General features: G+C 44.9%; 1 protein-coding gene across 3 annotated transcripts; it reads left to right on the top strand.

Annotated features, from left to right (window-relative positions):
- The first annotated feature begins 1,831 nt into the window (after positions 1-1,831).
- LOC132385472 (zinc finger protein 628-like) lies at positions 1,832-9,887 on the top strand. 3 transcript variants are annotated; one of them, XM_059957561.1, is made up of 2 exons: positions 1,832-1,960; positions 6,453-9,887. In XM_059957561.1, exon 2 carries the CDS (start codon positions 6,501-6,503, stop codon positions 8,352-8,354), a length of 1,854 nt encoding a protein of 617 aa, XP_059813544.1. In that variant the 5' UTR covers positions 1,832-1,960; positions 6,453-6,500; the 3' UTR covers positions 8,355-9,887. The 3 variants fall into 3 exon arrangements, with proteins under 3 accessions (XP_059813544.1, XP_059813541.1, XP_059813543.1); XM_059957558.1 differs by lacking the exon at positions 1,832-1,960 and adding an exon at positions 2,186-2,300 and having other exon boundaries at positions 6,456-9,887; XM_059957560.1 differs by lacking the exon at positions 1,832-1,960 and adding an exon at positions 2,205-2,300.
- The last annotated feature ends 13,785 nt before the right edge of the window (positions 9,888-23,672 follow it).

The raw sequence follows: 23,672 nt of genomic DNA on the forward strand, positions 1-23,672 counted from the left end.
TCCTGGTTAAGTTGGTGGTGAAGAAGGCAAATGCAATACCTCTAGAGGTAGAGGGAGGTGACATTGAGGCTCTAAAGGCACCCATGAGACCACACTTGGGGTATTGTGTGCAGTCTTGGGCTCCTTATTTCAGAAAGGATATACTGACATTGGAGAGGGTTCAGACAGGGTTCACGAGAATGATTCTGGGAATGAAAGGATTACCGTATGAGGAACATCTGGCAGCTCTTGGGCTGTATTCCCTGGAGTTCAGGAGAATTGTGGAGGATCTCATAGAAACACTCTGAATGTTAAAAGGCCTTAACAGATTGGATATGGCAAAGTTGTTTCCCATGGTAGGGGTGTCCAGGACAAGAGGGCACAACTTCAGTATTGAAGGACGTCCATTTAGAACTGAGATGCAGAGAGATTAGTCAGGTTGGACTTTGTGGAATTTGTTGCCATGAGTGGCTGTGGAGGCCAAGTCATTGGGTGTATTTAAGGCAGAGATAGATAGGTTCTTGATTAGCCAGGGCATCAAAGGGTATGGGTGATGCACCATCACTGAGACATGAGGCGAGATAGCGGCTTTTATTGACTGGAAGAAGGAACAAGCAGTAGTTGACCACCATACTACATCCTGGAGACTGAGGGCAGGGCTCAGCCACAAGAGCAGTCAGCGGGGGGTGTGTCCAGACAGGTATATGTATTGGGGAGAAGGGAGGGGAGTGGGGATGACTGTAAGAATTGGATCAGCCCATGATTGAATGGTGGAGCAGGCTCGATCGGCTGAATGGCCTACTTCTGCTCCTATATCTTATAGGCAACTGTGCAACATTGCGTATGTTTAAGGCGGAAGTCGATTAGTCGGACCATGAGGGGTTACAGAGAGAAGGCAGGAAACGGGCTGAGAGAAATGGATAAAACGCCGGAGCAGACATCCCACCTCTCCCGGAAGTTCCGGGAGTCTCCCGCATAGCGGCTTCCTGACACCCGGAAATGATAGATCCTGGAAATAGATTTGTTTTGAGAGCGAGCATCCTGATTGGTCTCTCTTCGTGCTAAGTAGACCTGTCAGTTTTCTCTGCGGGCGGGCTTGACAGTCGACCTCAAAAATAATGACAGTGTTGCTCACTGCACTGTTTGCAACAGCGACTGTTTACAACATTGCCCATGGTGGATTAAAATGTAAACGACATGTTGAGGTGAATTTAACAGGTGTCATTCGTACATTGGCATAGCTAACATTTAAACGAGCTGGCTAGCTGCTAAGGAGATACTCTACTGATGTCCTACATGATGAGGCCAATCTCCCTGTACACTTGCTTAAAGTTGTAGTAGAATAAACATATCATAATATAAGTACATATCTTTTCCGCAAATACCCAGCTTAGTTTACAGATTAGACGAAATCACTAAACAAAGTATTACACAAACCCTTGGAGGTCGACCGGGGGGTGGGGGGGGGGGGGGAGGGATATGGGGTTGCTACCTCCCTGAAATGGGTTTTTGCAGAGTGGGATGTCTGCATGATGGCCTAATTCTGCTGCTCTATGTTATGCTCTTTAAGGACTCTTTAGCTCATTATCTCATGTTCTCGTTGCTTATTGCTATTTCTTTATATTTGCATTTATACTGTTTGTTGCCTTCTGCACTCTGGTTGATCTTTCATTGATCCTGTTACTATTCTATAGATTTGCTGAGTGTACTCACAGGAAAATGAATCTCAGGGCTGAAGTACATATACTTTGATAATAAACTTTACTTTGTGTCGCATCCAGGTCTGGTGCCACAAGAAGGTGAGAGGAATTAGTGCGAAGCTTCACCACATTCTTCTCATTACTACCATCAGGGAGGAGACAGAGGAGCCTGAAGACCGCCAACACACGCAAGCTGCTGATCGGCCCCGCCTTGCTCCGAGGGTGGACCCGATTGGACAAAGGCTGACCTATGCGAATATCCATTGGACGAAAATGAGGAGGTCTGTCTAGATACTGATTGGATAAGAGCTGTAATTTTTTCACCGTATCGGTTCGGGCAGAGGGGCAAACCTGATTGGACGAGGGTAAAACTGCGCGAATCCGATTGGATATGGTTTGCGCCTCTGCGCGAATTGGATTGCGGAATGTCGGGCGAGCAGCGAGAGGAGGAGAGCACGGTTGGAGGTTAAAATGTACCGACCAATAAAGAGTGAGACTTTGGCACGCCGACCAATAGCGGGAGGGGGAGGAGGTGGGTCGATATAACGTCACCGTCCCGAGCGCCCGCGGCAGAACGGTGACGCAGCAAGAGCTCCGGCTGGCGTTTGGCCTCGCGTTTCGGTGGGTGAGGAAACCGGGGGCGGGGGCGGCGGCGGCGGCGGCGGCGGCTGGGGGGGGGGGGGGGGGGGGAGTAACCGTAGTTACCGGGGGGGAGGTCTGCGCAGCCGCGGCAGCCAGATTCCGCGATGGGCAACGGTCGGCCTGGAGAGCGGGAGGGGGTTGGGGAGAGCGAGCGGGTGACGGTCACTCTCTGAAAGGGGCGGTGCCTCCTCCCTCAAACTTTCCATACTCCCCTTCAAACCCTCACTCTTTCCACACTCCCCTTCAAACCCTCACTCTTTCCACACTCCCCTTCAAACCCTCACTCTTTCCACACTCCCCTTCAAACCCTCACTCTTTCCACACTCCCCTTCAAACCCTCACTCTTTCCACACTCCCCTTCAAACCCTCACTCTTTCCACACTCCCCTTCAAACCCTCACTCTTTCCACACTCCCCTTCAAACCCTCACTCTTTCCACACTCCCCTTCAAACCCTCACTCTTTCCACACTCCCCTTCAAACCCTCACTCTTTCCACTAAGCCTCTTCAAACCCTCACTCTTTCCACACTCCCCTTCAAACCCTCACTCTTTCCACACTCCCCTTCAAACCCTCACTCTTTCCACACTCCCCTTCAAACCCTCACTCTTTCCACACTCCCCTTCAAACCCTCACTCTTTCCACACTCCCCTTCAAACCCTCACTCTTTCCACACTCCCCTTCAAACCCTCACTCTTTCCACACTCCCCTTCAAACCCTCACTCTTTCCACACTCCCCTTCAAACCCTCACTCTTTCCACACTCCCCTTCAAACCCTCACTCTTTCCACACTCCCCTTCAAACCCTCACTCTTTCCACTAAGCCTCTTCAAACCCTCACTCTTTCCACACTCCCCTTCAAACCCTCACTCTTTCCACACTCCCCTTCAAACCCTCACTCTTTCCACACTCCCCTTCAAACCCTCACTCTTTCCACACTCCCCTTCAAACCCTCACTCTTTCCACACTCCCCTTCAAACCCTCACTCTTTCCACACTCCCCTTCAAACCCTCACTCTTTCCACTAAGCCTCTTCAAACCAATCCAACTGTTCCAGCCGCTACCATCTGCGAAGCGACAGGCTCCGGGACAGAGTGACACAGCTGTATTCCTATGTTAAATTGGCTGTCCTGTTGTACATAATATTTATTATAAACTACTATTACTACGCATTTAGATGGAGATGTAATGTAAAGATTCTTACTCCTCATGTAAATCAATTCCTCAAACTGTCACCTCCACCTCTCAGTACCCCTATGTCCCTCCCTTTCAAAACTCCCTCCTCCCCCCAAGCCATCTCTCTTCCTCCTTCCTTTAAACCGGACCTTCAATCTCTCCTTCCCTTAAAACATCCTTGCTCCCAGTGTCTCTCAAACCCCACCCTCCTCCTCCTCAAACCCTCCCTCCTTCCATTAGACCCACCCTCCAGTCACTCCTCCCCTTCACCCAATCATCCCTCTACCCCTAAACCATCTCCTCCCTTTAAACCTCTCCTTCTCAAGGAAACTGCACCCTTCAAACTATTCCTCCTCCTCACTACCCCTCTCCCCTAAACTTTTCTTGTCACTTCTGTCCCTCCTCATCAACCTCTCCTCCTGTGCCCTCTTCTCCATCTCAGACCAACTCTTCACTACCTCTCCTCCCCCTCCTCAAACCGATACTTCCTCCTCCCCTAGCCTGCCCCATTAGACTTTTCTTCACTGCTCCCTCCATTGTTAACCATCCCTCCTCCCATTCTCTCAAACCCTCTTCTTCTCAATCCAATTCTTCACCTCATCTCTCTTTCTCCCTCTCAAATCCTCCATTCACCCTTGTCCTCCCCCTCTCTCCCTTCCCCTCAATTACTGCTCTTATTCTCTCTCCTTCCCCTGAAACCCTTCACCCTCCCTCTGTACCTGTTCTTCCCCCTCTCCACTCCCTCAAAAAGTGTCTACACTTCTCTGCTCCTCTCCCTTCTCCAACCTACCCTTCACCTTGTCTGCCCATTCTCCCCTCCTACCTCTCAAACCCTTTTTCACCCCTCTAACCTACACCTCCCCCTTCCATCTACTCCTCTCTTCCCCTAAACCCTAGGTTAGTCTTCTGCCTTCAACCCTAGGTCCCTGCTCATCTCCCCACCCCTTCAAACTGACCCTTCGCTCGCTCCTTATCCAACCACGCACTTAGTCCCAATCATTGTCTTTTGAGGAACTGGTCATTGTGGTTGGACCTTGGCCAACCCACTGTCCAATCGCCATGCTTGCGAGGCTAAGCCACAGCCAATTGAGAACGAGTGAGTGAGGTAATGGCAAATTACGTGTGGAGGGGTGGACAATCAGTGGCCAATTCCCTCCTGTGCCTGTTCAAGTCTCTGTTCACGTGCCTGTTAAACAGGGTGGTATCTCCTTTTACCACTTTGTCTGGAAGCTCCCTCCAGAAATCCCATGAAGTCCTATTGTATGGAAACAAGCCACTTGGCCCATCTTGTCTATGACAACGGGGATTCCTATCTGCTTCTAACCCTTTCCAATCCACATAGCTGTCCAAGTGCTTTTTAAATGTTACTGTATTTCCTCTGGCCACTCATACCATAGACAGACCAAGAGTCATCCCTTGGGACCCTATTAAATCTCTCTTCCCCTCTCTCCATAAACCTGTGCCCTCCAGTTCTTTATAAACCTCTGTCAGGTTTCCCTTCAGCCTCTGCTGCTCCAGAGAAATCAACTCAAGTTTATCCAACCTCTCATTGTAGCTCATGCCTTCTACTCCAGGCGGCATCCTGGTGAATCTCTTGCACTCTCTGCAAATGTGTGTTGCTTTGGACTTTCACCTCAGTATGTTTTGTAATTTGTTGTTTTGTGACAGCTGTACGGTGCAATTGACTATAAATTTCAATAATATTACAAATATTATAATATTTTAGTCGTGCACAAAAGAGCAAAAATAGTGAGATGCTCTTGTTCATGGACCATTCAGGAATCTGATGGTGAAGGGGAAGAAGTTGTTCCTAATATGTTGAGTGTAGGTCTTCAGGCTCCTCCTTTATGGCAATAATTAGAAGAGGCCATGTTCCAAATGGCGTGGTCCTCAGTGTAGACAATATAGTGCAATGTAAAGACAAATATTGAGGTAGTGTTCAGAAATCTGATGGTAGGGGGAAGCAGCAAAAATATTTTGTGGGTCTTCCTGTGCTTCCTCCTCGACTGTACTGACTACACACTGCACCAAATACAGCTTCACCAACATCTTGTATAACTAACATAATATCTCAACTCCTGTACTCTGACTGAAGGTCAGTGTGCCACATAGAATCTTCACTGCCTTGTCTACCTGTGATCAGGAGTCTTTGAACGCCTACCCCTCAGTTGGGAATAAAATAACCAATCTCTCTCTATAACTCAGTCCCTTGAGACCCAGCAACCTCCTCATAAATCTCCATTGTACTTTTTCCAGCTTAATGGCATCTTTCCTACAGCAGGGCCTCCAGAACTGTACACAATACTCCCAACTTGCGTCCTTACAAACATCTTGTACAACTGCAACATAATGTCTCAGCTCCTGTAATTAGCGCTCTGACTGAGGAAGGTCAGCTTGTCTACCTTTGATCCTTCTGCCCATTACACAATGTAGTGCCCTATTCATAATACAAGTCTTACGCTGGTTAGACTTTCCAAAATGCAGCACCTCACCGTTTTTTATATTGAAATCTTTTTGAATCTTGGCCAGTTTTCCTAACCAGTTTCCCTCTTAATCATCCTTGATAACCAGCTTCACTATGAATGTTGCCTCCTTGTTATTAGTTCTGTGTCATCTGGGTATTTGATTATTATTGTCACATGTATTGAGGTACAGTTTAAATCTTGTCTTGCCTACTGTTCATACAGATCAGATCATTACACAGTGCACTGAGGTCGGACAATGAAAAACAATAATGGAATGCAGAACAGAGGGTTGCAGTTGCAGAAAAAGTGCCGTGCAGGCAGACAATAAGGTGCAAGGGTCACGACGAGGTCAAGAGTTCCCAGGTTACAAAGCTTTAGTGTTCCAAAGTTCTAAGTTTAAGTTTCATCATGATCTAACATCATGAAAGATGGCAGCAAGTTGTGTCCCTCACAGTGTCCTATTCCCACCTGACTGGCTCACTTCTGTTTCCTCAGCAGGGGAAGGAAGGAAGCCTGGAGACCGGAGTTGGAAAGGTCTCCTTGATGGCGGACAGTGAGGAGGGGGTGCGGCAGGACCCGATCCCCCGGCCCGAGCAGCCCTACCAGTGCCTGGAGTGCGGCAAGGCCTTCAAGTGGTCGTCGAGATTGGCCCACCACCAGCGCAGTCACACTGGCGAGCGGCCTTACAAGTGCTCTGAGTGCGGCAAGGCCTTCAAGGGCTCATCGGCTCTGCTCTACCACCAGCGAGGCCACACTGGCGAGCGCCCCTACAAGTGCCAGGAGTGTGGCAAGGCCTTCAAGCGGTCCTCGCTGCTGGCAGTCCATCAAAGTGTGCACACGGGGCTGCGGGCATTCCAGTGCACCCTGTGCCCGCTGGCTTTCAAGTGGTCCTCTCACTACCAGTACCACCTCCGCCAGCACTCTGGGGAGCGGCCCTATGCCTGCGGCGAATGCGGCAAGGCCTTCAAGAACTCGTCCAGCCTCTCCCGGCACCGGCATGTCCACACCGGTGAAAGGCCTTACCCCTGCCCGCTCTGCGGCAAGGCCTTCGCCCAGTCTGCCAACCTTCGTCAGCATCAGCGCACTCATACCGGCGAGCGGCCGTACCGCTGCCCTGACTGCGGTCGAGCCTTCACTCACTCCTCCAACCTCCTGCTCCACCGTCGCACTCACTCGTCTCAGCGGGCTCAATCACCTCCCCGGCGGACCCAACCCCGCATCTTCCCTGCACCTCCCCCTCCTGCTCACCCCACTCCAGCTGACCCGTCCACCCCCATTTCACCTCCCCATCCTCCACCTTCTGCTGCAGGAGAGGACCAGCTCTCTCTTGTCCCGACGTGTTCTCCGGAAGGGGGCCGGACCCTCGAGGAGGAAGATGTTGGGGCAGAAGAGGGGGATGAGGGAGAGGAGGGGGGAGCGTCGGCCCCCTATCAGTGTGGGCTTTGCGAACGGGCGTTCTCCCGGCTTCCTGCCCTCCTGGCCCACCAGCGGGTGCACACCGGTGAGCCCCCTTTGGCTGGAGCTGAGGCTGAGGTGACCTGCACTGCCTACCTCCCTTCCTCCTCCTCCTCCTCCGCCGCCGATGAGACCACCACCTCAGCTCCCCCACAGCCACAGCCCCCTTCCTCTGGTGAGCGGCCCTATAAGTGCCCCGAGTGCGGCAAGGCGTTCCGGGGTTCTTCGGGCCTGCGTTATCACCTAAGGGGCCACACTGGCGAGCGTCCCTATGAGTGTCAGGAGTGTGGCAAGGCCTTCAAGCGGTCCTCGCTGCTGGCAGTCCACCAACGGGTACACACGGGGCTGCGGGCATTCCAGTGCACCCTGTGCCCGCTGGCTTTCAAGTGGTCCTCTCACTACCAGTACCACCTCCGCCAGCACTCTGGGGAGCGGCCCTATGCCTGCGGCGAATGCGGCAAGGCCTTCAAGAACTCGTCCAGCCTCTCCCGGCACCGGCATGTCCACACCGGTGAAAGGCCTTACCCCTGCCGGCTCTGCGGCAAGGCCTTCGCCCAGTCCTCTAACCTTCGTCAACATCAGCGCACTCATACCGGCGAGCGGCCGTACCGCTGCCCTGACTGCGGTCGAGCCTTCACTCACTCCTCCAACCTCCTGCTCCACCGTCGCACTCACTCCGCCGAGCGTCCTTACGTCTGCGGTGCCTGCGGCAAGTCCTTTGTCATGGCTTCCTATCTTCAGCGCCATCTCCGCACCCATGCCCCTGGACCGCCGGCAGTGGCCAGTGGTTCTGCTGCTGCCGCATCTGTCGAACCAGCCGCACAGGCCCTGCCTAACATCCAGACCCTGCAGACAATCCAGACGCTGCAGGGGGTGCCAGCTGTGCAGATCATCCACACCGTACAGGCCCTCCCCACCATCCAGCTAGTGCAGACATTCTGAGAAGTGGGCTCACCCCCCTACCCTCAGGAATCATCCCTTTGCCAGTGCTCTGCTTCAGATCTGTCGAGAGATGTTGTATTGCCTGGCGTCTGTTACCAGGAAATGCTTTGGAGATGTGCAGGTTGTTCAAACCAAAAGATTCATCTTGGAATTGGTGGGTTTCTACCACCGAGAAGAGCTTTGGAGCTATCTGGATATTGTAGTGACTTGTCTCTACCACTAGGAGCACTGTGACAGTGCTTCATTGTTGCATTCACCAACAGGAGATGCATTCCATCCCCAGTGGGCTTCAATGCAGTCAGCTTTGGTTTATGTTGCTTGGCTTCCACCATCTAGAAGCATTTTGGAGACGTATGGTTGCAATGGCCTTTTTGAAACACTGGAAGTCACCACTGGAGTCATCTGTGGATTGTATTCATGGATTTCCACCTCCAGAAGGGCCTTTGGAGCTGTCTTGACATTGCAGTGACTTTCCCCAGTGAGAGGGTATGGCAGAGATGATTCAATGCTGCACTGCCTAGCATCTGGCACCAGGGGGCACTTTGGAGCCATCTGGGTGTTGAGAGTCCTGTTTCCACCACCAGAGGGCTCTTCAGGGTTTCCCCTTCAACCATTCTTTGGAGTCTTCTTGGCATTGTACTGACTTGAATTCACAGTTGCAGGAAGGAATGGAGGCACTTGGGTGTTGCATTGCTGAACTTTATTACCAGGAGCTGGCGGGGATGCTAAGGGACAACTTTTGACGTTGCAGTGATCTGTTTCCAGCATTGGGGGTTCAGTGGACTCTTTGGGGGGTGGGGGGTGGAGCGCTGTTTGCACACACTGCCCAGCGAGGCAGTGCAGAGCCATGCCATCCTTTGCAGAGACCCAGGTTTGCATTGCTGGCGAGGGAGGAGGGTGAAGTTTTTCTTCTGGCCCCTGTTGCCAGGATGTGACCCATTTGTGCTGGCAGGATGGAGCTGTGGAGTTTGTCTTGATGCATTGACCAGCCTTTTACTGCCAGGGTAGCAGTGTGGGGCAAAGTGGTGGACTGCTGCAGTAACCCTGGCAGGGGGAGCTGTTTGCTGGGCGACAGCGCACCGTTTTCCCCACCAGGAGTCATTGTGGTGGGGGTGGGAAGGAGGCATGCTGGGTGCAAAATTTAAGGAATGTGCTCCGGACAGTGGATGTGCTCTCTGTGTGTGTATATATTACTGTGTATATATGTATATATAATATGAGTGTGTAAATTTACTAATTTGATCCTGTATATGTGTGTAAAAAGAAACAGCAAATTAACGACACAACCGTGTGGGTCCCAGAATTGGCATGGGGTGGTTCACTTGGAGGGAATGCGGGAGGAAAGCACCAGGCTGTGACGGGAGATCTGGCCTCATCTTCCTATAGCTCCTGTGGCGATAAAGCAAGCGCCCTTGTGCACACTGGGCCCTTCCTCATGTCTCATAATTTAATATCTGTAAAAATATACTAAGTTTAACACTAGGTACGCAAAATGATTCCTTGAACTGGTGTTAATAAATATTCTGCATGTGATTACTTTGTACTTTGGTCATTAACTGCTGACAGGATATTATCAAATATCGTGGCATTAACTCTTTCGTGACCTAAAACTTGGATGGTGACCTAAAACACTGGAAATTTCAAGATTCAAAGTAAATTTATTCTCAAAGTACATATATGTCATTATATGCAATCCTGAGGTTCCTGTTTTTTTGTGGACATTCACAGTAAATATGAAGAAACACAGCAGAATCAATGAAAGACTGCACACAAGAAGGCAAAACAGAAGACAAACTTAAATGGAAAAAACAATACATATCTGGAAGCTGAGGCATTGAAAGTGAGTCAATAGGTTGAGTTGGGTTGAGTGAGGCCATCCCTGTGGTTCAAGAACCTGATGGCTGAGTGGTAATAACTGTTCCTGAACCTGGTAGTGTGGGTCTTCCTGGTGGTAGAAATAAGAGAGCGTAGCCTAGATGGTGGGGGACCTGGGATCTTGTTTAGATGTCAACAGATTTTAAGTTTTTCTTATGGTATATCAGTTGGAAAGGTGGGTGGAGAAATGGCAAACAAAATTTAGTCTGGCCAAGTGTTGCCCTTTGGGAGGTCAAATGTAAAGGCACAGGACCTTGGGGTCCAAGTCCACTGTTCCCGTAAAGTGGCTACACTGTAAATAGGGTGCTAAAGAGTGCATACAACATGCTTACCTTCATTGTTACCTTAATTATAAATTCAGGAATAAAGTGAAGCTGCACCCCCCTCCCCAATTTCTCTACTCAGTTCCCCTCCATTCTCCTCCTCAACCCCATAACTTCTCTCTAAACCTACCCCACTTTCTTCCTCAATTTTTATTCCCTTGCCTCTACATCTTTTCCCCACTCTCCCATACCACCTCCCCTTCTATCCCCCCTCTCTTCCCTCCCCTTCACACTCATCATGTCCCTGCATCCCTTTACTCCTCCAGCCAACACTTCTCTCCCCGCTCCACCCCTGTTCTAACCCTTTTCCCATCCTCTGCCTCCCCCTCAATACCCATCTCCACCCTCTCTCTTCCTCTCCCTGCACCCCTTTCCCCACCTTGTTCCCTCTCTACCCCCATGATCTCACTTTCTTCTCCCTCACCTTTCTCTTTCTTACCACATAGCCCTGTTTTAAATTTTGCCATTGCCTTCTTCTGGACAGTGTCTTTATAATATGGGTGCCCCAGTCATGAACCCGTTAGAGATTGCCTGGCGTCAGTGGTTGAGTGACATTCACCATCTGCTTGTATGACCGTCCACCACCTGCTCCCATGGCTTCTCGTGACCCTGATCCGGAGGCTAAGCAGGTGTTACACCTTGCCCAACAAGCTAGTGGAGGGAACAATCGTCTTACACCTTTTGTAGAGATGTATCTACACCCCGCAGGTACATTAACAATATTTTAACGGCACCTGAACAGGTGTTCAGTTTATCGAAGATATTATCAAAATAAAACAAATAGATTGAAAAAGAAGCCAAAGTATTTTTTAGAGTTCAAAATGGTAACAGTGTTGCCATACCGAGGTTATGATTAGGGACACACCGGTTGGTCCAATAGCCGAATGGTTGATGGGAAATTATATTCCAGAATGTGGCGGTGTGGGACCTCCTGCATCGTCTCTTCTGCGCCTGATCAGACAAATCCTGCCTGGCAGGTCTGTTTTGGTCTCTTGGAGTGTTTTGAAGGAGTTGTGCAGGGATAAGAGTTGGTTCGTGCTGGCATCGCTGTATCATCACAGTGTGGCAGTTTCCCTAATCCGCCAAAGGAGGGCACAGCACCCCCCCCCCCCCCCCCCGTGCACATGCCTCCTGCCAGCGGCTGCGGAAACAGTGGGATCTCACCTGCAGTAGGATTTTGACCCGAACTGTCAACTGCCAATTTCCCTCCACAGATGCTACCTGACCCACTGAGTTCCTCTGGTAACCATACGATTTGCTGCAGATTGTTAGCATCTGTTGTCTTGAGTCTTAGATCTCTCCTGTTGCTTACGTGTACCACAAGATTGAAAGACGCCAGACAGCGAATTTCCCAACAACTATACTAGTTTCTTAAATATCAATTTCTCTGTATGCACAAATGAATTAATTAGAATAATGTGGCAGTGTTAACAGGCACACAATGGATGGCGCATTGTCCACAAAGAAATAAATTATACACTATTTTACAAGAGGGAGCACAATAACAAGAACATGATTACACCAAAAATTAAAGAAGCCCACAAAGTCCATTTTAGAGATCAGAGTGCTGCTTAGCTGTACGAGTTAGGGTCGTTACGTTTAGTTTAAGAACCGAGTAGCCAAAGGGAAGTAGCTACACTTGGGTTAGGGTATGAAAGGGTTTTCTGCAATTCTAAATCAAGTGCGGCTTAAAAGCAGAACTCTTTCATATTGTTATATTGATTGTCGAAAAGCATTTGACTCTGTCCCACATTCATGGGTAATAGAAAATTTTAATATACAGTATACAAACTACACCCAATATTTGTGAAATTCTGACAACAGTTGATGAATATTTGGCACACTCTAACCACCTTATCAATAACCAAAAAAACACTAGGTAAAAAATCAAGGTAAACTGAGGTATTTTCCAAGGCAATTGTCTTATGGTTTTGTCCAGCTTTAAACCCACTCTAATTAACTGACTTATATGAAAATTGAGTGTTAACCAGAAACAGACACATCGACGATTTGAAATTATGCACCTCTTCTTCAGAAAAGCTAAAACAATTAATGCAAATAATAGAATTATTTTCCAAAGATATAAACATTAACTTTGAACTCGCTAAGTGCAGACGTTAAATATCAAGAAAGGTGCAGTATAGCTGATAGAAGCAGTAGGATACAATGCAAACAATGGATGAATATGAAACATTTCAATATATTACATCCAACAGCAGGTAGGGAGACAGATTGGTGTGGGAGATTTTAATTTCCCAAATACCGATTGGCATGTCCCTAGAGCGAGGAGTTTAGATGGGGTGGAGTTTGTTAGGTGTGTTCAAGAAGGTTTCTTGCCACAACATGGAGATAAGCCTACAAGAGGAGAAGCTGTACTTGATCTGGTATTGCAAAATGAACCTGGTCAGGTGTCAGATCTCTCAGTGGGAGAGCATTTTGGAGATAGTGATCACAATTCTATCTCCTTCATAGCATTGGAGAAGGATAGGAACAGACAAGTTAGGGAAGTGTTTCATTGGAGGGGAGAGTGTTTAAATTAAGGGGAGATATGAGGCTATCAGGCAAGAACAGAGGATAAGAGGTGACTGATAGAGGTATACAAGACGAGGATGAGAGGTGACCTGATGGAGATAATGAGAGGCATTGATTGTGTGGATAGTCAGAGGCTTTTTCCAGAGCTGAAATGCTAGCATGAGAGGGCACAGTTTTAAGGTGCTTGGAAGTAGGTATAGAGATGTCAGGCGAAAGTTTTTTACGCAGCGAGTCGTGGGTGCGTGGAATGGGCTGCTGGCAGCGGTGGTGGAGGGGGAAACGACAGGGACTTTTAAGAGACTCCTGGATGGATACACTGAGCTTAGAAAAATTGAGGGTAGTTCTAAGTACCTAGGTAGTTCTAAGGTAAGGAAGTTTTCAGCACAGTCTGTGGGTCGAAGGGCCTGTATTGTGCTATAAGTTTTCTATGTTTCTAACTTGGAAGCATAAATTGGGAACAAATGTTCTCAGGGAAATGTACGGAAGAAATATGGCAAATGTTTAGGGGATATTTTCGTGGTATTCTTTACAGGTACATTCCAATGAGACGGGGAGAGGATGGTAGGGTACAGGCACCGTCGTGTACAAAGGCTGTTGTAAATCTAGTCAGGAAGAAGAGCCTACGAAAGGTTCAAAAAAGCTAGGTAATGATAAGAGAGCTAGAAGATTATAAGGCTAGCAGGAAGGAGCTCAAGAAAGAAATTAGGAGAGCCAGAAGGGGCCATGAGAAGGCCTTGGTGGACAGGATTAAGGAAAATCCCAAGGCCACAAGTATGTGAAGAGCAAGAGGATAAGACGTGAGAGAATAGGACCAATCAAGTGTGACAGTGGAAAAGTGTGTATGGAACCAGAGAAGATAGCAGAGGTACTTAATGAGCACTTTGCTTCAGTATACCCTACAGAAAAGGATCTTGGTGATAGTAGGGATGACATACAGTGGACTGACAAGCTTGAGCATGTAGATATGAAGAAACAGGATGTGCTGGAGCTTTTGGAAAGTATCACGTTGGATACGTCACCGAGACCAAACAAGATATACCTCAGGATACTGTGGGAGGTGAGAGTGGAGATTGCTGAGCCTCTGGTGATGATCTTTCCATCATCAATGGGGACGGGAGAGGTTCCGGTGTATTAGAGGGTTGCAGATGTTTTTCCATTATTCAAGTAAGGGAGTAGAGATAGCCCAGGAAATTATAGACCAGACGAGATGTAACGTTGCAGCTATATAGGAGAAGATCCTGAGAGACAGGATTTATGAACATTTGGAGAGGCATAATATGATTAGGAATAGTCAGCATGGCTTTCTGAAAGGCAGATCATGCCTTAAAAGCCTGATCGAATTTTTTGAGGATATGAATAAACACGTTGATGAAGGTAGAGTAGTAGATGTGGTGTATATGGATTTCAGCAAGGCATTTGACAAGGTACCCCATGCAAGGCTTATTAAGAAAGTAAGGAAGAACGGGATCCAAGGGGACAATGCTTTGTGGAACTGGCTTGCCCACAGAAGACAAAGAGTGACTGTGACTGAGTCATATTCTGCATGGAGGTCTACATATTCTACCAGTGGTGTGCCTCAGGGATTTGTTCTGGGACCCCTAATCTTTGTGATTTTTATAAATATAACCATATAACAATTACAGCACAGAAACAGGCCATCTTGGCCCTTACAGTCCGTATCGAACGCTTACTCTAACCTAGTCCCACCGACCTGCACTCAGCCCATAATCCTCCATTCCTTTCATGTCCATGTACCAATCCAATTTTACTTTAAATGACAATACCAAACCTGCTTCTACCACTTCTACTTGAAGCTCGTCCTACACAGCTACCACTCTCTGAGTAAAGAAATCCCCCTCGTGTTACCCCTAAACTTTTGCCCCCTAACACTCAACTCATGTCATCTTGTTTGAATCTCCCCTACTCTCAATGGAAAAAGCCTATCCACATCAACTCTATCTATCCCCCTCATAATTCTAAACACCTCTATCAAGTCCCCCCTCAACCTTCTACGCTCCAAAGAATAAAGACCTAACTTGTTCAACCTTTCTCTGTAACTTGGATGCTGAAACCCAGGTAGCATTCTAGTAAATCTTCTCTATTTTGTTGACATCTTTCCTATAATTCGGTGACCAGCACTGTACACAATACTCCAAATTCGGCCTTACCAATGCCTTGTACAATTTTACATCCCTATACTCCTACACTCAAAGCTCAGATTTATAAAGGCCAACATACCAAAAGCTTTCTTCACCACCCTATCCACATGAGATTCCACCTTCAGAGAACTAGATCACTCTGTTCTACTGCATACTTCAATGCCCTACCATTTACCATGTATGTCCTATTTGGATTATTCCTACCAAAATGTAGCACCTCACACTTATCAGCATTACACTCCATCTGCCATCGTTCAGCCCACTCTTCTCATTGGCCTAAATCTCTCTGCAAACTTTGAAAACCTACCTCATTATCCACCTACCTTAGTATCATCTGCATACTTACTAATCCAATTTACTACCCCATCATCCAGATCATTAATGTATTTGACAAAGAACATTGGACCCAGTACAGATCACTGATGCACACCACTAGTCACCGGCCTCCAACCTGACAAACAGTTATTCACCACTACTTTCTGGCATCTCCCATCCAGCCACTGTTGAATCCATTTGACTATTTCAATATTAATACCTAATGATTGAACCTTCCTAACTAACCTTCCATGCGTAGTCCATATAGACAACATCCACTGCTTTACCCTCATCAACTAAATGACCTGGATGAGGAAGTGGAGGGATGGGTTAGCAAATTTGTTGATGACACAAAGGTTGGGGGTGTTACGGATAGCGAAAGATTGTTTCGAATTTAAGAATGAGCAGTGGATCTTTTCTAAATTTAAATAAGACATAATATCACATAGCCATTGAAGATGTGTAGGAGGGATAGACTCCTTCCATTTAAGCAAGTTTGCTCTCCTTGCTTAAAAGAGAGGTAAAAACTAAAACCTATAGGTTAGGAGTATTTAGAGTTATATCTTCATTTGCAATAATACCAAACAAGGCAGTAAGGGGATTTGAGTCAAATTGGACCCTAAAAAGTTGTGAGAAGGTATGGAATACTTCCCGCCAAAACTTTTCAATTTTAAAGGAAAACCAAAACACATGAATTAAAGAGGCATCAGCAGAGTTGCATTTATTACAAAGTGAAGAAACGTTCAGATAAAAACTGGACATCTTCTGTTTAGAAATGTAAGCTCTATGAACCACTTTAAATTGTAGAAGAGAATGGCGAGCACAGAAAGATGATTTATTAACCCGTTTAAGAATTTTATTCCATCTTTAATCAGAAATCTGACAATTTAGGTCATCCTCCCAAGCTTTTTTTATTTTATCTAAGAAGTCTTGTCTAGAATCAACCAACAAGTTATAGATACCGGTAATAGAACCATTAACAATAGGTTTTAAATTTAAAAGATTGTCCAGTAAATTTTTATCAGGACCTATAGGAAAAGTAGTTAATTGGAAATGTAAAAAATCTCTAATTTGAAGGTATCTGTAAAAATGTGTTTTTCGCAGTGCAAATTTAGTTGACAATTGGTCCAATGAAACAAGAGATCCTGAGATAAATAGGTCCCAAAAACACCTAATACCTAGTTCATCCCAATCCTTAAAGACTTTGTCAGTCATGGAAGGGATAAAAAATAATTAAGAAAAATGGGAGATGATAATGAAAAATTTGCTAAACCAAAAGATTTTCTAAATTGAGATCAGATCCTTAAAGTTTGCTTAACAATTATGTTATCTGTTGTTTTATTTGCTGAAAAATAAGAGTATGATCCAAGAAGAGAGACAATAGAGGAATTTTTTACAGAATTAACTTCTAAGGAGACTCATGATGGGCAATCTTTACGATAAATATGATAGGACCAAAAAGTAATATTCTTTATATTGGCAGCCCAATAGTAAAACCTAAAATTGGGTAGGGCTCATCCACCCATCTGTTTATTTCTTTGTAGGTAAACTTTACTTAAACGAGCTTGTTTATTATTCCAAATATAAATTGTTAAAATTGAATCTAAAGAATCAAAGTAGGTCTTAGGAATAAAAATAGGTAAAGCCTGAAAGAGATATAAAAATTGAGGAAGAATCTTCATTTTAATTGAATTAATTTGGCCAATTAGGGATAAAGAAATAGGGGACCATTTAGAAAGCTTCTTTTTCACATAATTCAATAAGGGATTTAAGTTTTCTTTAAATAAATTCTTGAAGTTTTTAGTAATTGTTGCACCTAGATATGTAAATTGACTTGTAACAACTTGGAATGGAAATTTGGCATTTGATGACATTAGGTCATTTAAAGGAAATAGCTCATTTTTATGTAAGTTCAGTTTATATCCTGAAAAAAAAAACTAAACTGGGAAATTAAAGAAAGAACCGAAGGTAAAGAAGTTTCAGTGTTAGAGATAAAAAGTAAAATGTCAAAAGCGTATAACAAAATTTTATGAGTCATACCTTCCCTAAGTATTCCAGAAATGTCCCTAGATTCTCGAAGTGCTATTGCTAAGGGTTCTATAGCTAAAGCAAAAAGTAAAGGACTAAGAGGGCAACCTTGTCTAGTTCCCCGCTGTAATTTAAAGGGCTTAGAAATTTGAGATTTAGTAATAACCTGAGCGGTAGGAGACAAGTAAATTAATTTAATCCAACGAATAAAATTAGGCCCAAAATTAAACTTTTCTAAGGTCTTAAAAAGGTAATTCCACTAAATCCTATTGGAGGCTTTTTCTGCATCTAAGGATAATATACACTCTGATATTTTTTGGATATTTTTCAAAAACCGATGTATATTAAAATGTGAGTAATGATTTTTAATAAATCCTGTCTGGTCATGTGATATAATAGATGGTAAAATATTTTCAAGTCTTCAAGCTAAGATTTTGGATAAAATTTTTGCACCAACATTTAATAAAGAAATCGGTCTGTATGGAGAACATTCAGCTGGATTTTTTTTTTAAGAATAAGAGAAATAAAAGCTACATAAAAAGACTGAGGGAGTTTACCTGATTTAAAGGACTCTGATAAAACAGAGGATAAATAAGGTGTAAGTAACGTGGTGAAAGTTTTATAAAACTCTCCAGGAAAGCCATCAGGTCCTGGGGTCTTACCAAAATGTAAAGCACGTATAGCCTCAGCCACTTCTTCATTGGAAATAGGCTGATCTAACTGTATTAGGCTATCAGCAGACAATGTAGGAATGTTGTTAATTTCAGAATGGTTGGATATCTTATTACCATTATCTTTAAAAATTTCTGTGATTTCATGATTTACTGTAAAAGATTTTAAGCAATTGGCTAATAAACTACCTGTTCTATCCCTGTGAATGTAAAATTGAGTTTTATCTCTCAACAACTGTCATTCAATTGAGTAAGTCAGCGGAAGATTATACTTGGATTGGATTTCAATCTGCTTATTATATATACTTGGATCTGGAGATAGGGCATACCTTCGATCAAGATCTTTTAATATCGCTGCTAGGTCAGACCTTTTTTGTCAGCTTTTTTCTTTATATAGGTAGAGTAAGAGATAATTTCTCCACGAATATATGCTTTAAAAGTATCCCAGACTATAGTACCAGCAGTATCTCCTTTAAAATTTTCTTTAAAGAAAAAAGTAATATGGTTTTCCAAAAAACTTTGGAAAATTTTTATCAGATAACAGATAACAGATAACGCCAACTTCTATTTGATACAGAATAAACAGGTAATCTTAAAGCCAGAAGCACAGGTGCATTATCAGACAAAGCAATCTCCTGATAATCACAGGATTGTACCAGTGGAAGCAAGTTTCTATCTATAAAAAAGTAGTCAATCCGAGAGTACATATGATGAACCTGAGAGAAATATGAATATTCCTTTTCTTGGGGGTACAAAAAATGCCACACGTCGAGAACATCACATTGAAATAGAAAAGATTTAAAAAGTAGGACTGATTTATTAGTGACGGGGTTTTACTTGAAGAGCGGTCTAATATAGGGTCACGCCAAAAATTAAAATCTCCACCCATCACTAAGGAATACCGATTCAAATCAGGCAGAAAAGAGAAAAGATGTTCAAAGAACAAGGAGTCATCTGTATTTGGAGCGTATACATTCGCAAATGCTATTAGTTTATTCTCAAGACTACCCGAAACAATAACAAAGCTGCCATTTGTATCAGAAATTACATTATGTTGATAAGGGTACATTCTGATCAAACAGGATAGAGACGGCTCTCGATCTAGATTGAGAGGGTGAGTGAAAATGTATACCCTTCCATCCTTTGAAAGAACGTGAAATATCATCTTTACGAATTTAGGTTTCTTGAAGAAAGCTTATATGAGTTTTAAGATTCCAGATATAAGAGAAAATCTTATTTCATTCAACAGGCTTATTTAGACCTTTCACATTAAAACTGAGTATATTAATAAAAGAATCCATCAAGTATCCTTTAGTAATGTATAAAAGGTAATCACAGACATGTAGATAGCAAATAAATAAAACAGTAAAAACATCCAATCAGCTTTCTGGAAGAACCCATTCCCCCCCTCCCCCACAAAGAGAGAAAACAGCCAAGGGAGGCTGAAGACTAATTCTAATGTTCAATTTCCCTTAAATTGCTGGGCTTAGTTTATGTAAATATTCAGAAAGCTACAATATTAAACACCACTAGAATAGTCCAAAAGTTTCTAGCAATTGAGAAATAAATGTGCTTGGTATGCCAATAAATAAGTAATAAAGATCGAGAACATGAGAAGAAGAGCCATAGGTCATAGGTTGTGCGACTGCTCGGCTTTGTAGTGGGTGAAGTTGAGTTTCAAGTGCTTGCTGGTTGAGGGGTTATAACTGTTCCTGAACCGGTGGTGTGTAACTCCTTCTTTATGGCAGCAGCAAGAAGAGAGCATCACCTAGATGGTGGTGTTCAATGATGTTGGATGCTGTTTTCCCACGACAGATAGTGGGGAGGGTTTTACCCATGAAGAACAAAAGGAGGCTCTTTCATTCAAGAGCATTGGCGCTTCAATACCATGCTGTGATACAACCAGCCAGCTATAAAAAAATTATCAAAGTGTTAGATAGTATGCTGAATCTTCACAAATTTCTAATAAAGTAGTGGTGCTGCCGAGCTTTCTTCGTAATTGCATTTATGTGTTGGACCCAGAACAAATCTTGTGAAATGATAATACTTTGATAATTCAAAGTTGTTGATGTCCACTGATCCATCGATAAGTACTGGCTGATGAACCTCTTTTGAACCTCTCCGGTTTCAGCACATCCTTTCCAAGGTAAGAGGCCCAAACTTTCTCAAAATGTGCCATGTGAAGGTTCCTTAGTGCTTTATAAAGTTTCAACATTACATTCTTGCTTTCATATTCTAGTCCTCTTGAAATGATTGCCAACATGGCATTTATCTTCCTCGTCAGAGACTCAACCTGCAAATTAAACATTAGGGAATCCTGCACATGGACTCCCTTTGAATCTCTTTTTTTCTGTATTTTCTCTCCATTTAGAGATAGTCAACCCTTTCATTTCTTTTACCAAAATGCATGACCATACACTTCCTGATACTTCCTGATACACATCTGCCACTTCTTTGCCCATTTTCCCAATCTGTTCTTCTGTAGTCTCCCTACATTCTCAAAACTACCTGTCCCAGTCATGGTCCCATTGACTAGTCACTTCAGTTAATTTCCTTTTCTCCGTGTTCCACTGGGCTCCTTGATGAGGGCACTTGATCCTCATTCAAACCAGCAGCATAAAAAAGCTCCGGCTTTCATCTACTCGCTGCTGGTTCATCACCTTAGCAGAGCGCCAAGTCAGGTTCCAAGCCCGAGTCACGTTGAGAGCTTGCCATCCAGCTGAGTTTGGCCGGCCATTTTGCCGCTACTCGAATAGAATGTCGTGGTTTTGTCGTATGGTATCCAGCTCAGTAGGCAGGTCATTTGCCACTCCTTGAATGGACTGTCATGGTGTTGTCATCTCCGTGGTCCAGTTCCAGGCTCGGTGTCCAAGTCAAGTGTGAGTCCCATCTCCGTGCCTGTGTCCTGCAATTGGGTCCGCTTCCAGTCGCTTTGTGTAACTGTTCCTCCACTTATCTTTATATTGTCTGCAAATTTTGGAACAAAACCATCAAATCCATCATCTAAATTATTGATGTATAATGTAAAAAGAATTGTCCCCAACCCTGGTCCCTGTGGAACACCACTAGTCATCAACGCCAACCAGAAAAGGCTCCCTTTGTTTCCACTGTTTGCCTCTGCCAATCAGCCACTGCTTCATCCATGTTAGAACTGCTTTTGTAGTACCATTGAGCTTTTTAAGCAGCCTCATGAAAATCTGGCCTTCTGAAAATCCAAGTACACATCATCTCTCCTTTGTCTATCCTGCTTGTTATTTCTTCAAAGAATTCCAACAGATTCATCAGGCAAGTTTTTCCCTTCAGAAAACCATGCTGTCTACGGCCTATATTATCAAGTGCCTCCAAGTACCATGCGACTCCTTAATAATCGACTCCGACATATTCTCAACCTCTAACTGGGCTATAGTTTCCTTTCTTCCATCTCTCTCCCTTCTAGAAGAGTAAAGTGCCATTTGCAACCATCCCAGAATCTAGCATTTCTTGAACGATCATTCCTAGTGCCATCTGGAACTCTTCAGCCACCATTTTCAGAAACATCATCTGGTCCACATGACTTCAGATCTTTCAGTTTCCCAAGAACCTTCTTCCTAGCACACACTCCATGACCCTGGAACTTCCACCATACAGCTAAAATCTTCCACCGTGAGACTGATGCAAAATACTTATTCAGTTCGTCCTCCAGTTCGTTCAGCATTGTTTTCCAGTGGTGCAATATCCACTCTCACCTCCATCTTATACTTTATGTATCTGAAGAAATGTTTGGTATGCCTAATGCCTTGTCCTACACAGCTGTCTCTGGCAATAAATCCCATAATAATACCCCTTCTGGCTAAATAAATTCCTCTTGATCTATATTCTAAAAGAAACTACCCGTCTTCTGAGGCTGTGTCCTTTTATCATTGACTCAAGCATACTCTGCATGTCCAGTCTCTCTAGGCTTTCAATATTTGGTAGATTTCAAAGCGATCCCCTCTCATTCTTCTAAACCCCAAGGAGTTCAGCTCCAGAGCCAACAATCACTCCTCATACATTACACTTTTCATTCCCGGAATCACTGCTCTCTTTGGCGGCAGAGGGAGAAAACTGGGCCCACTGCTGAGCAGTGCTGTCAGCAGGACCCGCAAACCAGAAAAGGCTCCCTTTGTTCCCACTGTTTGCCTCTGCCAATCAGCCACTGCTTCATCCATGTTAGAACTGCTCTTGTAATACTGCTCATTTCCATCCACAGATGCCAATTGAGTTACTGAGTTTCTCCAACACCGGGGCACTGAGGAGTGAAGTAGAACAAAGGGATCTGGGAATACAGATCCATAATTCATTGAAAGTGTCATCATATAAAGTCATAAAGAAAACTTTTGGCACAATCGCTTTCATAAATATGAAGTTTAAGAGAGGGGATGTTATATTGAAGCTGTCTAAGACACTGGTAAGACCAAATTTGGAGTTTTAGTCACTTACCTACAGGAAAGATGTAAATAAGGTGTAAAGAAAATGTACAAGGATGTTGCTGAGTCTGGACAACCCTAGTTATATGAAAGGTTAAATTGGTTAGAACTTTATTCCCTGGAATGTAAAAAGTTAAGAGGAGGTTTGGTAGACATATACAAAATTATCAGGAGCTTAGAGAGAGTAAAAGCAAGCTTGCTTTTTCCACTGAGGTCGGGTGGGACTACAACCAGAAGTCATACATTAAGGGTGAAAGGTCTATGGTTTCTGGCCTCAGATCTTCGGTCTGTGCTCCACGGACTGTCATCTATGGTCCCTTCCCTGTGCTCTGTGGTTTGACTTCTACCTTCTGTGATCTATAGCCTTTGGCCTATGCTTCGGTCTGTGCTCTACGGTCTCTTGCCTATGCTCTATGGGCTGAAATCTACAGTCTCCGGTCTGTGGTCTCTGGCTTAAGCTCTTTGGTCAGTGGTCAGTGTTCACTGGCCTCAGCTCTATGTTATGTGGTCTATGGTCTCTGGCTAAAGCTCTATGGTTTATGCTCTACGGTCTGTAGTCTATCATCTTTGGCAGAAGCTTGTGATCTGTTGCCTTTGGCATAAGCTTTGGTCTGTGCTCTAATATCTTTTGCCTGAGCTGGACCCTTATTGTCTCTGATCAATGGTCTCTGGTCACCTCTACTCTCTGTGGCATATGGCCCCTGACCGAAGCTGTTAAGGTGTATGCAGCATGGTAATTGGCATAATCTCTGTGGTCTGTGGCCTATGGTCTCTGGCCCAAACTCTATGGTCTATGCTCTGTGGTGTATGCTGGCCTAAGCCTAAGCTCTCAAGTCTGTGCTCAACGATCTGTGGACTGTGGTTACTGACTGGACCCAAATGCAGGACACAATCACTGAAGTACCAGGAACAGGACAGGACAAAACTAAAGGACGGGACAGGTCACAGACTTGTGAAGCAGGACCAGGAC

The sequence above is a fragment of the Hypanus sabinus genome (assembly GCF_030144855.1).
Source record: "Hypanus sabinus isolate sHypSab1 chromosome 24 unlocalized genomic scaffold, sHypSab1.hap1 SUPER_24_unloc_2, whole genome shotgun sequence".
Classification (NCBI taxonomy): Eukaryota; Metazoa; Chordata; class Chondrichthyes; order Myliobatiformes; family Dasyatidae; genus Hypanus; species Hypanus sabinus.